Source organism: Bombina bombina, chromosome 3 (genome assembly GCF_027579735.1).
Source record: "Bombina bombina isolate aBomBom1 chromosome 3, aBomBom1.pri, whole genome shotgun sequence".
Taxonomy (NCBI): Eukaryota; Metazoa; Chordata; class Amphibia; order Anura; family Bombinatoridae; genus Bombina; species Bombina bombina.
In genome coordinates this window covers 518,490,108-518,504,961 of record NC_069501.1, presented here as the reverse complement: position 1 = coordinate 518,504,961, position 14,854 = coordinate 518,490,108, and the positions used below count along the sequence as shown (strand labels likewise).

The 14,854-nt window shown below is 38.5% G+C and overlaps 1 protein-coding gene across 1 annotated transcript in view; it reads left to right on the top strand.

The window, feature by feature from the left end:
- Positions 1-14,854, top strand: part of HEATR6 (HEAT repeat containing 6) — a 188,030-nt gene that overhangs the window by 66,419 nt on the left and 106,757 nt on the right. The window contains exon 6 of the mRNA XM_053706936.1: positions 4,532-4,633. Coding sequence (XP_053562911.1) covers positions 4,532-4,633 — 102 coding nt within the window. The remainder of the gene's footprint in view (positions 1-4,531; positions 4,634-14,854) is intronic.

Sequence of the window (14,854 nt, the reverse complement as noted above, 5' to 3'; positions counted from 1 at the left end):
GATCTTCAATGCTCTCAGGGCTTGGCCTCAGCTAGCAAAGGCCAGATTCATAAGATTCCAATCAGACAACATGACGACCGTTGCGTATATCAATCATCAGAGGGGAACAAGGAGTTCCCTGGCGATGAAAGAAGTGACCAAAATAATTCAATGGGAGGAGGATCACTCCTGCCACCTATCTGCGATCCACATCCCAGGTGTGGAAAACTGGGAAGCGGATTATCTGAGTCGTCAGACATTCCATCCGGGGGAGTGGGAACTCCACCCGGAGATCTTTGCCCAACTAACTCAATTATGGGGCATTCCAGACATGGATCTGATGGCGTCTCGTCAGAACTTCAAGGTTCCTTGCTACGGGTCCAGATCCAGGGATCCCAAGGCGACTCTAGTAGATGCACTAGTAGCACCTTGGACCTTCAACCTAGCTTATGTATTTCCACCGTTTCCTCTCATTCCCAGGCTGGTAGCCAGGATCAAACAGGAGAGGGCCTCGGTGATCTTGATAGCTCCCGCGTGGCCACGCAGGACTTGGTATGCAGACCTGGTGAATATGTCATCGGTTCCACCATGGAAGCTACCTTTGAGACAGGACCTTCTTGTTCAGGCTCCATTCGAACATCCAAATCTGGTCTCCCTCCAGCTGACGGCTTGGAGATTGAACGCTTGATTCTATCGAAGCGTGGGTTTTCAGATTCTGTGATAGATACTCTGGTTCAGGCCAGAAAACCGGTAACTAGAAAGATTTACCATAAAATATGGAAAAGATATATCTGTTGGTGTGAATCCAAAGGATTCCCATGGAATAAGATAAAAATTCCTAAGATTCTCTCCTTTCTACAAGAAGGTTTGGAGAAAGGATTATCTGCAAGTTCTCTAAAGGGACAGATCTCTGCTTTATCTGTCTTACTACACAAAAACAGAATTTATGCTTACCTGATAAATTACTTTCTCCAACGGTGTGTCCGGTCCACGGTGTCATCCATTACTTGTGGGATATTCTCCTCCCCCACAGGGAAAAGGCAAGGAGAGCACACAACAAGAGCTGTCCATATAGTCCCTCCCAGGCTCCGCCCCCCCAGTCATTCGACCGACGGTTAGGAGAAAAAAAGGAGAAACTATAGTGTGCCGTGGTGACTGTAGTGTATAGAGAAAGAAATTCTTCAAACCTGATTAAAAAACCAGGGCGAGCCGTGGACCGGACACACCGTTGGAGAAAGTAATTTATCAGGTAAGCATAAATTCTGTTTTCTCCAACATTGGTGTGTCCGGTCCACGGTGTCATCCATTACTTGTGGGAACCAATACCAAAGCTTTAGGACACGGATGAAGGGAGGGAGCAAATCAGGTTACCTAAACAGAAGGCACCACGGCTTGCAAAACCTTTCTCCCAAAAATAGTCTCCGAAGAAGCAAAAGTATAAAATTTGTAGAATTTGGACAAAGTGTGCAGAGAAGACCAGGTCGCTGCCTTACATATCTGATCAACAGAAGCCTCGTTCTTGAAGGCCCATGTGGAAGCCACAGCCCTAGTAGAGTGAGCTGTGATTCGTTCAGGAGGCTGCCGTCCGGCAGTCTCGTAAGCCAATCGTATGATGCTTTTCAGCCAAAAGGAAAGAGAGGTAGCAGTAGCTTTTTTGGCCTCTCCTCTTGCCAGAATAAACTACAAACAGAGAAGACGTTTGTCTGAAATCCTTTGTTGCTTCTAAATAGAACTTTAAAGCACGGACTACATCTAAATTGTGTTACAAGCGTTCCTTCTTTGAAACTGGATTCGGACACAAAGAAGGCACAACTATTTCCTGGTTAATATTCTTGTTGGAAACAACCTTTGGAAGGAAACCAGGTTTAGTACGCAAAACAACCTTATCTGAATGGAACACCAGATAGGGCGGATTACACTGCAGATCAGATAATTCATAAATTCTTCTAGCAGAAGAATAGCAACAAAAAACAGAACTTTCCAAGATAACAACTTGATATCTATGGAATGTAAGGGTTCAAACGGAACCCCTTGAAGAACTGAAAGAACCAAATTTAGATTCCAGGGAGGAGTCAAGGGTCTGTAAACAGGCTTGATCCTGACCAAAGCCTGAACAAAAGCTTGAACATCTGGCACAGCTGCCAGTCGTTTGTGTAACAAGACAGATAAAGCAGAAATCTGTCCTTTTAGAGAACTCGCTGATAATCCCTTATCCAAACCTTCTTGGAGAAAGGAAAGGATCCTAGGAATTTTAATCTTACTCCATGAGAATCCCTTGGATTCACACCAACAGATATATCTTTTCCATATTTTATGGTAATCTTTCTAGTCACAGGTTTTCTGGCTTGTACCAGAGTATCTATCCCAGAATCCGAAAATCCACGCTTAGACAAAATCAAGCGTTTAATTTCCAAGCAGTCAGCTGGAGAGAAACTAGATTTGGATGTTCGAATGGACCTTGTACTAGAAGATCCTGTCTCAAAGGTTTCAGAGCGGCAAGGAGAATGACTGGGGGGGCGGAGCCTGGGAGGGACTATATGGACAGCTCTTGCTGTGTGCTCTCCTTGCCTTTCCCTGTGGGGGAGGAGAATATCCCACAAGTAATGGATGACACCGTGGACCGGACACACCAATGTTGGAGAAAGACTGGCAGCTGTGCCAGATGTTCAAGCATTTGTTCAGGCTCTGGTTAGGATCAAGCCTGTTTACAGACCTTTGACTCCTCCCTGGAGTCTAAATCTAGTTCTTTCAGTTCTTCAAGGGGTTCCGTTTGAACCTTTACATTCCATAGATATTAAGTTACTATCTTGGAAAGTTTTGTTTTTGGTTGCTATTTCTTCTGCTAGAAGAGTTTCAGAGTTATCTGCTCTGCAGTGTTCTCCGCCCTATCTGGTGTTCCATGCAGATAAGGTGGTTTTGCGTACTAAGCCTGGTTTTCTTCCAAAGGTTGTTTCTAACAAGAATATTAACCAGGAGATAGTTGTACCTTCTTTATGTCCGAATCCAGTTTCAAAGAAGGAACGTTTGTTACACAATTTGGACGTAGTCCGTGCTCTAAAATTCTATTTAGAGGCTACAAAAGATTTCAGACAAACATCTTCTTTGTTTGTTGTCTATTCTGGTAAAAGGAGAGGTCAAAAAGCGACTTCTACCTCTCTTTCCTTTTGGCTTAAAAGCATCATCCGATTGGCTTATGAGACTGCCGGACAGCAGCCTCCTGAAAGAATCACAGCTCACTCCACTAGGGCTGTGGCTTCCACATGGGCCTTCAAGAACGAGGCTTCTGTTGACCAGATATGTAAGGCAGCGACTTGGTCTTCACTGCACACTTTTGCCAAATTTTACAAATTTGATACTTTTGCTTCTTCGGAGGCTATTTTTGGGAGAAAGGTTTTGCAAGCCGTGGTGCCTTCCGTTTAGGTAACCTGATTTGCTCCCTCCCTTCATCCGTGTCCTAAAGCTTTGGTATTGGTTCCCACAAGTAAGGATGACACCCGTGGACCGGACACACCAATGTTGGAGAAAACAGAATTTATGCTTACCTGATAAATTACTTTCTCCAACGGTGTGTCCGGTCCACGGCCCGCCCTGGTTTTTTAATCAGGTCTGATGAATTATTTTCTCTAACTACAGTCACCACGGTACCATATGGTTTCTCCTATATTTTTCCTCCTGTCCGTCGGTCAAATGACTGGGGTGGGCGGAGCCTAGGAGGGACTATATGGCCAGCTTTGCTGGGACTCTTTGCCATTTCCTGTTGGGGAAGAGATATTCCCACAAGTAAGGATGACGCCGTGGACCGGACACACCGTTGGAGAAAGTAATTTATCAGGTAAGCATAAATTCTGTTTCTTTTTAAATCACAGCATAAAATGCTTTATTTTGTTTGATCATTTTATTTTCAAAAATATTTCTGTATTTTTCATTAAGTTTTTAACTCCTGCAGTGGATTAAATACATAGTTAAAGTTTTGCTTCTGTGCCACTCCAGATTGTGAAACAGCTGGTGAGAAAATAAGAAACACAGCATACATGTACAGTATATGCCCCAATCACTGGCTGTATACTACTCTGCAGCAAAATGTTTGACTATGGGCTAGATTATCTATTTGCTGACGGACATGGTTTACATGTTGTGAACTTGTCCCCATTTCATTGTGGGATGCATTTGTTCCCCATATTTAATGCCGCCCCCCTGCTCTTGCAGGGCTTTTCAATCACCCCAGTCAAATGAGTCTGGGGTGATTGTCATCCTCCAATTCTAAGTTGGAGGGAGAGAGTTGTAGCGGTTTAAATTGCTGCGTCATATATATCAAATGAGCGAGCCTGCAACGGTTAGTGGCATTCGCCTTGTGATTAATAACCCACCATGTGTTTAATCTTTTTACAGGAAATAAAAATTAGCAAAAATCTATTTCAAAATAAAATGCTAAGAAAATAGAACATTTTATTTTTACACTGGAAGGTAAAGGTAGTTTTTCAATGTTTGGGGAAAAAAAAAAAGTTTTTCTTGTATTGTAAAATTTCATCTTTTTTTTTCTCCCCCCCCCAAGCTGCTTCAGAATTCATTAAAAGGGATACAGTCTATTTTAAATGGTGGCAAGATGAAACTAAAGGAGACTGATCAACTGGGGACGCTGCTTGCTGTGCTGAAGGTATTTGTTTTATATAAATTTTAAAGTAAGTTGGGAACATATATTAGAATTCTGTCACATTTAAAGGGACACTGAACCCAATTTTTTTCTTTCGTGATTCAGATAGAGCATGCAATTTTAAGCCACTTTCTAATTTACTCCTATTATCAATTTTTCTTTATTCACTTGTTATCTTTATTTGAAAAAGAAGGCATCTACGCTTCTTTTTTGGTTCAGAACTATGGACAGCATTTTTTTTTATTGGGGGATGAATGTATCCACCAATCAGCAAGAATAACCCAGATTATTCACCAAAAATGGGCCGGCATCTAAACTTACATTCTTGCATTTCAAATAAAGATACCAAGAGAATGAAGAAAATTTGATAATAGGAGTAAATTAGAAAGTTGCTTAAAATTGCATGCTCTATCTAAATCACAAAAGAAAAAAATTGGGTTCAGTGTTCCTTTAACTTCCTGCTTAAAGGGACACTGAACCCAATTTTTTTCTTTCGTGATTCAGATAGAGCATGACATTTTAAGCAACTTTCTAATTTACTCCTATTATGAAATTATCTTCATTCTCTTCATATCTTTATTTGAAATGCAAGAATGTAAGCTTAGATGCCGGCGCATTTTTGGTGAACAACCTGGGTTGTCCTTGCTGATTGGTGGATAAATTCATCCACCAATAAAAAATTGCTGTCCAGAGGTCTGAACCAAAAAAAAGCTTAGATGCCTTCTTTTTCAAATAAAGATAGCAAGTGAATGAAGAAAAATTGATAATAGGAGTAAATTAGAAAGTTGCTTAAAATTGCATGCTCCATCTGAATCGCGAAAGAAAAAATTTGGGTTCAGTGTCCCTTTAATCTGCTTTTATTATATATCCTCTCATTTATTGTTTCAGCTAAACATTTTTAACCCTCGATAAGCTTTTTATTTTCAGTTCTCCTGTTGCTTTCTCCCCATAATATGAAGCCTATAAGATATTTGTATCAATTTTTTTGTTGTTGCATACATTGCTGGTTTCATTTATTCTTCCTGTTTTGTTAATGTGTTTCTTTAATTGAGTTAAAATGCTACAGGCATAAATTTGAAGCAGTGTTTGATTTTCATACTGGAACCACAGGCATCAGCAAAGCAATAAACTTACCAAGTCATCGTGAATTGTTTTATTTAGTAAATAATCTGATTGTGAAAAATCTAAATTCTCCTATCTCCTCATTTATTAATCAGACATAAAAATCAAATATAAAATTCTGGAAGATTTTTGTAATGTGCTTTTAGTTTGCAAAAAAGCTTCTGAGAAATAAGTTAAAGGGACACTGAACCCAATTTTTTTCTTTCGTGATTCCGATAGAGCATGCAATTTTAAGCAACTTTCTTATTTACTCCTATTATCAATTTTTATTCGTTCTCTTGCTATCTTTATTTGAAAAGACAGCACGTTTTTATTGGTGGATTAATTTATATACCAATCAGCAAGGACAACCCAGGTTGCTCACCAAAAATGGGCCGGCATCTAAACTTACATTCTTGCTTTTCAAATAAAGGTACCAAGAGAATAAAGAAAATTTGATAATAGGAGTAATTTAGAAAGTTGCTTAAAATTTCATGCTCTATCTGAATCACGAAAGAAAAAATTTGAGTTCAGTGTCCCTTTAACCCTTTGAGTGCTAATGACGGCTCTGAGACGTCCGTTTCCCACCCTGGTGCTAATGACTGCTCAGAGCCGTCTTTTTTTTTTCTTTCTATTATTGCATTTACTTCATTCTCATGGTATTCTTTGGTGAGCATATCTATGTGGTGATAAATAAATAATATTTCGGTTTATAATATTGTTCTGTTGCAGATTGCTAATGTACCTAAAGATACTTGTAAATAAAAAAAAAATATACTCAATATATTTTTTTTAGATAGGGTTATGTGAATATAAACGCTCTAAGAACTTAAAGGGCCATTAAATACAGTAGATTTGCATAATTAAAGGGACAGTCTACAAAAAAATGTTATTGCTTTAAAAGATAGATAATCCCTTTATTACCCATTTCGCCAGTTTTGCATAACCAACACAGTTATATTAATATACTTTTTACCTCTGTGATTACCTTGTATCTAGGCATCTTCTGACAGCCCCCTTATCACATAACTGTGACTATTTAAAATCTATTAAGTTGCATTTAGTACTGTGTTTTGCTAACTTGTAAATAACTTCTCTGGTGTGAACACATAGGCCTAGATTTAGAGTTCGGCGTTAGCCGTGAAAACCAGCGTTAGAGGCTCCTAACGCTGGTTTTAGGCTACCGCCGGTATTTGGAGTCACTCAAAATAGGGTCTAACGCTCACTTTTCAGCCGCGACTTTTCCATACCGCAGATCCCCTTACGTCAATTGCGTATCCTATCTTTTCAATGGGATCTTCCTAACGCCGGTATTTAGAGTCGTTTCTGAAGTGAGCGTTAGAGCTCTAACGACAAAACTCCAGCAATTTAATTAATTTATTGATAGGGTAGTGTTAGGTTTAATTATAACTTAGGTTAGGACTTATTTTACAGGTAATTTTGTTATTATTTTAACTAGGTAACTATTAAATAGTTCTTAACTATTTAATAGCTATTGTACCTGGTTAAAATAATTACAAAGTTGCCTGTAAAATAAATATTAATCCTAAAATAGCTATAATATAATTATAATTTAAATTGTAGCTATATTAGGATTTATTTTACAGGTAAGTATTTAGCTTTAAATAGGAATAATTTATTTAATAAGAGTTAATTAATTTCGTTAGATGTAAATTATATTTAAGTTAGGGGGGTGTTAGTGTTAGGTTTAGACTTAGCTTTAGGGGTTAATCCATTTATTATAGTAGCGATGAGCTCCGGTCGTCAGATTAGGGGTTAATAATTGAAGTTAGGTGTCGGCGATGTTAGGGAGGGCAGATTAGGGGTTAATACTATTTATGATAGGGTTAGTGAGGCGGATTAGGGGTTAATAACTTTATTATAGTAGCGCTCAGGTCCGCTCGGCAGATTAGGGGTTAATAAGTGTAGGCAGGTGGAGGCGACGTTGAGGGGGGCAGATTAGGGGTTAATAAATATAATATAGGGGTCGGCGGTGTTAGGGGCAGCAGATTAGGGGTACATAAGGATAACGTAGGTGGCGGCGCTTTGCGGTCGGCAGATTAGGGGTTAATTATTGTAAGTAGCTGGCGGCGACGTTGTGGGGGGCAGGTTAGGGGTTAATAAATATAATATAGGGGTCGGCGGTGTTAGGGGCAGCAGATTAGGGGTACATAGGGATAATGTAAGTTGCGGCGGTTTACGGAGCGGAAGATTAGGGGTTAATAATATAATGCAGGGGTCAGCGATAGCGGGGGCGGCAGATTAGGGGTTAATAAGTGTAAGGTTAGGGGTGCTTAGACTCGGGGTACATGTTAGAGTGTTAGGTGCAGACGTAGGAAGTGTTTCCCCATAGGAAACAATGGGGCTGCGTTAGGAGCTGAACGCTGCTTTTTTGCAGGTGTTAGGTTTTTTTTCAGCTCAAACAGCCCCATTGTTTCCTATGGGAGAATCGTGCACGAGCACGTTTTTGAGGCTGGCCGCGTCCGTAAGCAACGCTGGTATCGAGAGTTGCATTTGCGGTAAAAATGCTCTACGCTCCTTTTTTGGAGCCTAACGCAGCATTTTTTTGGACTCTCGATACCAGAGTTAATTTTATGGTGCGGCCAGAAAAAAGCCTGCGTAGCGTTAACAGCCCATCTACCGCCAAACTCCAAATCTAGGCCATAGTTATCTATATGGCCCACATGAACTAACAGTCTCCTGTTGTGAAAAGCAAATACAAAAGCATGTGATTAAGAGGCTGTCTATAGAGCCTTTGAAACAGGCAGAAATTTAGAGGTTTAAATGTTTTAAAGTATATTAATATATCAATGTTGGTTTTGCAAAGCTGGAGAATGGGTAGTAAAGGCGTTATCTATCTTTTTAAACAATAACAATTCTTGCGTAGACTGTCCCTTTAACAAGTATATAATAAAAAGACCATGCAATAACAATGCAATAACACAGTTACAAACTAGTGTACGAATACACTGTGAACTTATGCACACTTGTGTGAAGCTGGTGTCATGGTGGATTTAAAGGGACAGTCAAGTAAAAAAAAAAACTTTCATGATTTAAATATGGCATGTAATTTTAAACAACTTTCCTATTTACTTTTATTACCAATTTTGCTTTGTTCTCTTGGTATTCTTAGTTGAAAGCTAAATCTAGGAAGGTATATATGCTAATTTCTTAGACCTTGAAAGCCACCTCTAATCTGAAAGCATTTTGACAGTTTTTCACCACTAGAGGGCGTTGGTTCATGTGATTTATATAGATAACATTGAGCTCAGGCACGTGAAGCTCCTAGGAGCAAGCACTGATTGGCTAAAAATGCAAGTCTGTCAAAAGAACTGAAATAAGGGGACAGTCTGCAGAGCCATAGATACAAGGTAATCACAGAGGTAAAAAGTATATTATTATAACTCTGTTGGTTATGCAAAATTGGGGAATGGGTAATAAAGGGATTATCTACCTTTTTAAACAACAATAATTCTGGTGTTTACTGTCCCTTTAATTTGAAGACTCAATTTAAATCATGGTTTTCTACATAAAGGTTTCTCTTTTTAGAATAATAATTTTCTGATTATTTTTCCATTTATAGTAGACAATTACTGATTTGGTTATCTACAATTAGATATACATAGGTAGATCATTGGAATGAATGAGATTATTGGGAGGTGAACTCTCTCCAGTTTAATAGGTTAATCATTCATATTTTTAGCTGTACTTTATTGGATGGAGAAAAATAACCATTACCGTAATAATAATTTAAATAGTTTTATATAACTAAAACGATAAAATTATAGGTTTCACTTTTATTCTTACTCCTTGCCCCTCCCTCCTCACACTTAAGTCATTGTGCAGATCAATCCCACTCCAAACAATCTTCTTTTCATTGAGCTTTTTGAAACTTAGTAAGGGATTTCTTCTGTGTATACAGAATTGCAAGGGAACAATGGCATTAAAGGGACAGTAAAGTAAAAAATGTACACAGAAGTGGGAAGGCAGAAGGGGGACAATCCTACTGACGAGTATAAATGATAGCACACACTGCAGAGCCACCCCCCTGTATTCCTGCCCGATAACGGGAAACGTCTGCTTCAGGTGCCAGGGATGGTCTCTACTGTGTTGAACAACTACTCAAAAAAGGGGAGTCTTTCAACAGGAAAGAACTTTAAAATTGCATAAACACGTTTCGGCAGTTGCGGCCTTTCTCAATATGGTAAAGTATACTGACAAGCAGAGTGCCGCGACTAACCGCCTTATATACCCACCAGGCTCCTATAATGACCAATCGCATGTAGCTTCATGAACACACCCCTTCAAGAACCAATAGATACTGGTCTATGTACAAGTCATATGTTGCTTCCGATTGGCTAACGGACTATACAGTTTGTCCAATAGTTCTTTGTTTACATTCAGAAGTCATGTATGCTATTCAAAAATTCACATTGACAGCTCAGGGAGGTTTATATATTTGCGAATGTCACGTAGAGAAACTATTAGTAATATAAGGTGATTGCGGCTAAAATATTCAAAAGTGCACCATATTTCCTTAAGACCTACTGTTAAGTTATGTGAGCTACATAGTAACAATGTATGTGGGCAAAAAAGTTACCTTCTAGCACATAACTAAAAATTAATAATATAGGCTAAAGGGACAGGTTTTTAAAAAACAAAAAACACTTATTGTGAGCATAGCTAATTGCTTACAATAGGTAAAAAAAAACTACTATTCTTAGAAAGGATTATATTGAAACCAAACCCATTAATTCATTTCAACTGTAATATACAAATTAGATTCTTCTCCTATTATAATTCTCTCACATTATATGTAAGACACCATGCAAGAGCTAAATAGAGAAAGATTCCAAATGTTAGCTTGTATATGGTATATTCATAGTGAATTCATGGGATATGTAGCCTAATCTTATTATACATTTGCAGAATGCCATGTACATAACATACATTCCCAATATACACAGATGTCTATCAATTTTATAACAACCCCTATACCTAAATACATATAACACTGAAGTTAATGGTAAAATTGGTCCCATTATTTCAAATGATGCAGTATGTCTATCAATTAATCCTAAATGTGATGCCATAGTACATGAAATCCTAAATATGTATGCATAGTATATTGTCCTCACTAATTCGTGGTGCACATTTGAATAAAAGGGGGTTAATAAGACATATATATCAATGTGAGGTTAGTCGTGTACTACACATCCTTATACACAACAGTGTTAATTTCGTCGACTAAAACTAGACTAAAAAGAGTAGAAAACTAAAGAAATTCTGATGACTAAAATACGACTAAAACTAAAATGGCATTTTAGTCAAAAGACTATGACTAAAACTAAATCAAAATGACATTTTAGTCAAAAGACTATGACTAAAACTAAATCAAAATTTGCTGACAAAAATATTTTATGCAAGGTGTTATAGTCAATCCATATCAAATTACTGCACTTTTGTCAAATTTTCAAAACTTAATTTTATTACATTTTAAGATAAATAATGAGTTTGGAAGTTCTAGAGCAGTGCTAATATTATTGCCGAAAATTTTTCGAATCTGTGAACAATCAGTTGATTCTTCCTATAGAAATAAGCATAACCCACGAGTATGGGTTTAAGTTATGCTGTGCCTGTGCTAGCTGCAGAAATGTGATACTTGTTTTAATTATTAACAGAGAACTGTTAAAGGTTTTATATTGGGTAATATGTACAATACAGACAATACAGTTTACAGTTTTTCTCCAACATTGGTGTGTCCGGTCCACGGCGTCATCCTTACTTGTGGGATATCTCTTCCCCAACAGGAAATGGCAAAGAGTCCCAGCAAAGCTGGCCATATAGTCCCTCCTAGGCTCCGCCCACCCCAGTCATTTTCTTTGCCGTTGCACAGGCAACATCTCCACGGAGATGGTTAAGAGTTTTTTGGTGTTTAAATGTAGTTTTTATTCTTCTATCAAGTGTTTGTTATTTTAAAATAGTGCTGGTATGTACTATTTACTCTGAAACAGAAAAGGATGAAGATTTCTGTTTGTGAGAGGAAGATGATTTTAGTAGACAGTAACTAAAATCGATTGCTGTTTCCACATAGGACTGTTGAGATGAAGTAACTTCAGTTGGGGGAAACAGTTAGCAGACTTTTCTGCTTAAGGTATGACTAGCCATATTTCTAACAAGACCATGTAATGCTGGAAGGCTGTCATTTCCCCTCATGGGGACCGGTAAGCCATTTTCTTAGTCAAACAAACAGAATAAAGGGCTTAATATGGGCTAAAAAACTGGTAGACATTTTTATGGGCTAAATCGATTGCTTTATTTGGGCATTTTATTCATATTTATGCTAACAATTCGCATTTATAAACTTGGGGAACGTTTATTAAACGGCAGGCACTATGTTAGACACCTTTTCCAGTCAGGGGGCCTTCCTAGTTGTAGACTGAGCCTCATTTTCGCGCCATTACTGCGCAGTTGTTTTTTGAGAGCAGGGCATGCAGATGCATGTGTGAGGATCTGAAATTTGCTGGGAAAGCTTCTAGAAGGCGTCAATTGGTATCGTATTCCCCTCTGGGCTTGGTTGGGTCTCGGCAAAGGCTATAGCTGGGACTGTATAGGGGTTAAATTTGTAAACGGCTCCGGTTCCGTTATTTTAAGGGTTAAAGCTCTGAAATTTGGTGTGCAATACTCTTAATGCTTAACTTTGGTAATTTTTGAACAATTCCTTCATACTTTTTCACATATTCAGTAATAAAGTGTTTTCTGTTTAAAATTTAAAGAGACAGTAACGGTTTTGTTTTAAAACGTTTTTTGTGCTTTGTTGACAAGTTTAAGCCTGTTCTCCGCCCTATCTGGTGTTCCATGCAGATAAGGTGGTTTTGCGTACTAAGCCTGGTTTTCTTCCTAAGGTTGTTTCTAACAAAAATATTAACCAGGAGATAGTTGTACCTTCTTTATGTCCGAATCCAGTTTCAAAGAAGGAACGTTTGTTACACAATTTGGACGTAGTCCGTGCTCTAAAATTCTATTTAGAGGCTACAAAAGATTTCAGACAAACATCTTCCTTGTTTGTTGTTTATTCTGGTAAAAGGAGAGGTCAAAAAGCGACTTCTACCTCTCTTTCCTTTTGGCTTAAAAGCATCATCCGATTGGCTTATGAGACTGCCGGACGGCAGCCTCCTGAAAGAATCACAGCTCACTCCACTAGGGCTGTGGCTTCCACATGGGCCTTCAAGAACGAGGCTTCTGTTGACCAGATAGGTAAGGCAGCGACTTGGTCTTCACTGCACACCTTGGCCAAATTTTACAAATTTGATACTTTTGCTTCTTCGGAGGCTATTTTTGTGCCTTCCGTTTAGGTAACCTGATTTGCTCCCTCCCTTCATCCGTGTCCTAAAGCTTTGGTATTGGTTCCCACAAGTAAGGATGACGCCGTGGACCGGACACACCAATGTTGGAGAAAACAGAATTTATGCTTACCTGATAAATTACTTTCTCCAACGGTGTGTCCGGTCCACGGCCCGCCCTGGTTTTTTAATCAGGTCTGATGAATTATTTTCTCTAACTACAGTCACCACGGTACCATATGGTTTCTCCTATATATATTTCCTCCTGTCCGTCGGTCGAATGACTGGGGTGGGCGGAGCCTAGGAGGGACTATATGGCCAGCTTTGCTGGGACTCTTTGCCATTTCCTGTTGGGGAAGAGATATCCCACAAGTAAGGATGACGCCGTGGACCGGACACACCGTTGGAGAAAGTAATTTATCAGGTAAGCATAAATTCTGTTTTTTTTATATTTTAAAGTTGCACTTCTGTTTGTTTATGAAACTTGGTTTTATTTAATTTTAAGTTTAATTTAGATGTTATATATCACAAGGGCTAAATCTGTGTCTGTATTGCATGTTGTAAACCTTAATACCATAAATAATAAAAGGTGTTATGTTTACTCTGGAGTATATAATCGGTTTGCAAATTATAGAGAAATGCTTAAATAATGCATTACACTTTGACTAAACCCCTACTGGAGATTCAGTTGACTAAAACTAGACTAAAACTAAAACAATTCAGATGACTAAAATACGACTAAAACTAAAATGGCATTTTAGTCAAAAGACTAAGACTAAATCGAAATTAACACTGATACACAACTACATCCCTTAATATAGGCTTCTAAAAAAAAAAATGTTGTTCTCATTCATGCCATGGGGCGTAACGTAATTCAATTTAAATATCCATCTGGCTTCTTTTTTAAGCAGAGCCTGTTCCACATCCCCTCCTCTTATTCCTATTTGTAGGGTTTCCAATCCCCAGCATCTGAACTCACTGGTATTACCACTATGATGTAGGAAATGTTTAGCCACACTGGTGATTTGTTTACCTTTCTCAACATCTTTAGCAGCATTTCTGATATTGCTTAGATGTTCAGTCATTCGTCTACCCAGGCATCTAGTTGTCATGCCCACATATATTAAATCACAGCTGCATGAAACACAGTAAATTACATTAGTTGTTTTACATGTAATGTGATTACTAATATTCCATTTGTTTTGGAACCTGTCCACCATGGTCTTTTTCTTCATCTATTGTTACTATGTAGCTCACTTAACTTAACAGTAGGTCTTAAGGGAATATGATGCACTTTTGAATATTTTAGCCGCAATCACCTTATATTACTAATAGTTTCTCTATGTGACATTCACAAATAAATATATAAACTTCCCTGAGCTGTCAATGTGAATTTTTGAATAGCATACGTGACTTTTGAATGTAAACAAAGAACTATTGGACAAACTGTATAGTCCGTTAGCCAATCGGAAGCAACGTATGACGTGTACATAGACCAGTATCTATTGGTTCTTGAAGGGGTGTGTTCATGAAGCTACATGCGATTGGTCATTATAGGAGCCTGGTGGGTATATAAGGCGGTTAGTTGCAGCACTCGGCTTGTCAGTATACTTTACCATATTGAGAGAGGCTGCACAGCAACGGCCGAAACGCGTTTATGTAATTTTAAAGTTCTTTCCTACTGACAGACTCCCCTTTTTTGAGTAGTTGTTCAACACAGTAGAGACCATCCCTGGCACCTGAAGTCAACGTTTCCCGTTATCGGCCAGGAATACAGGGG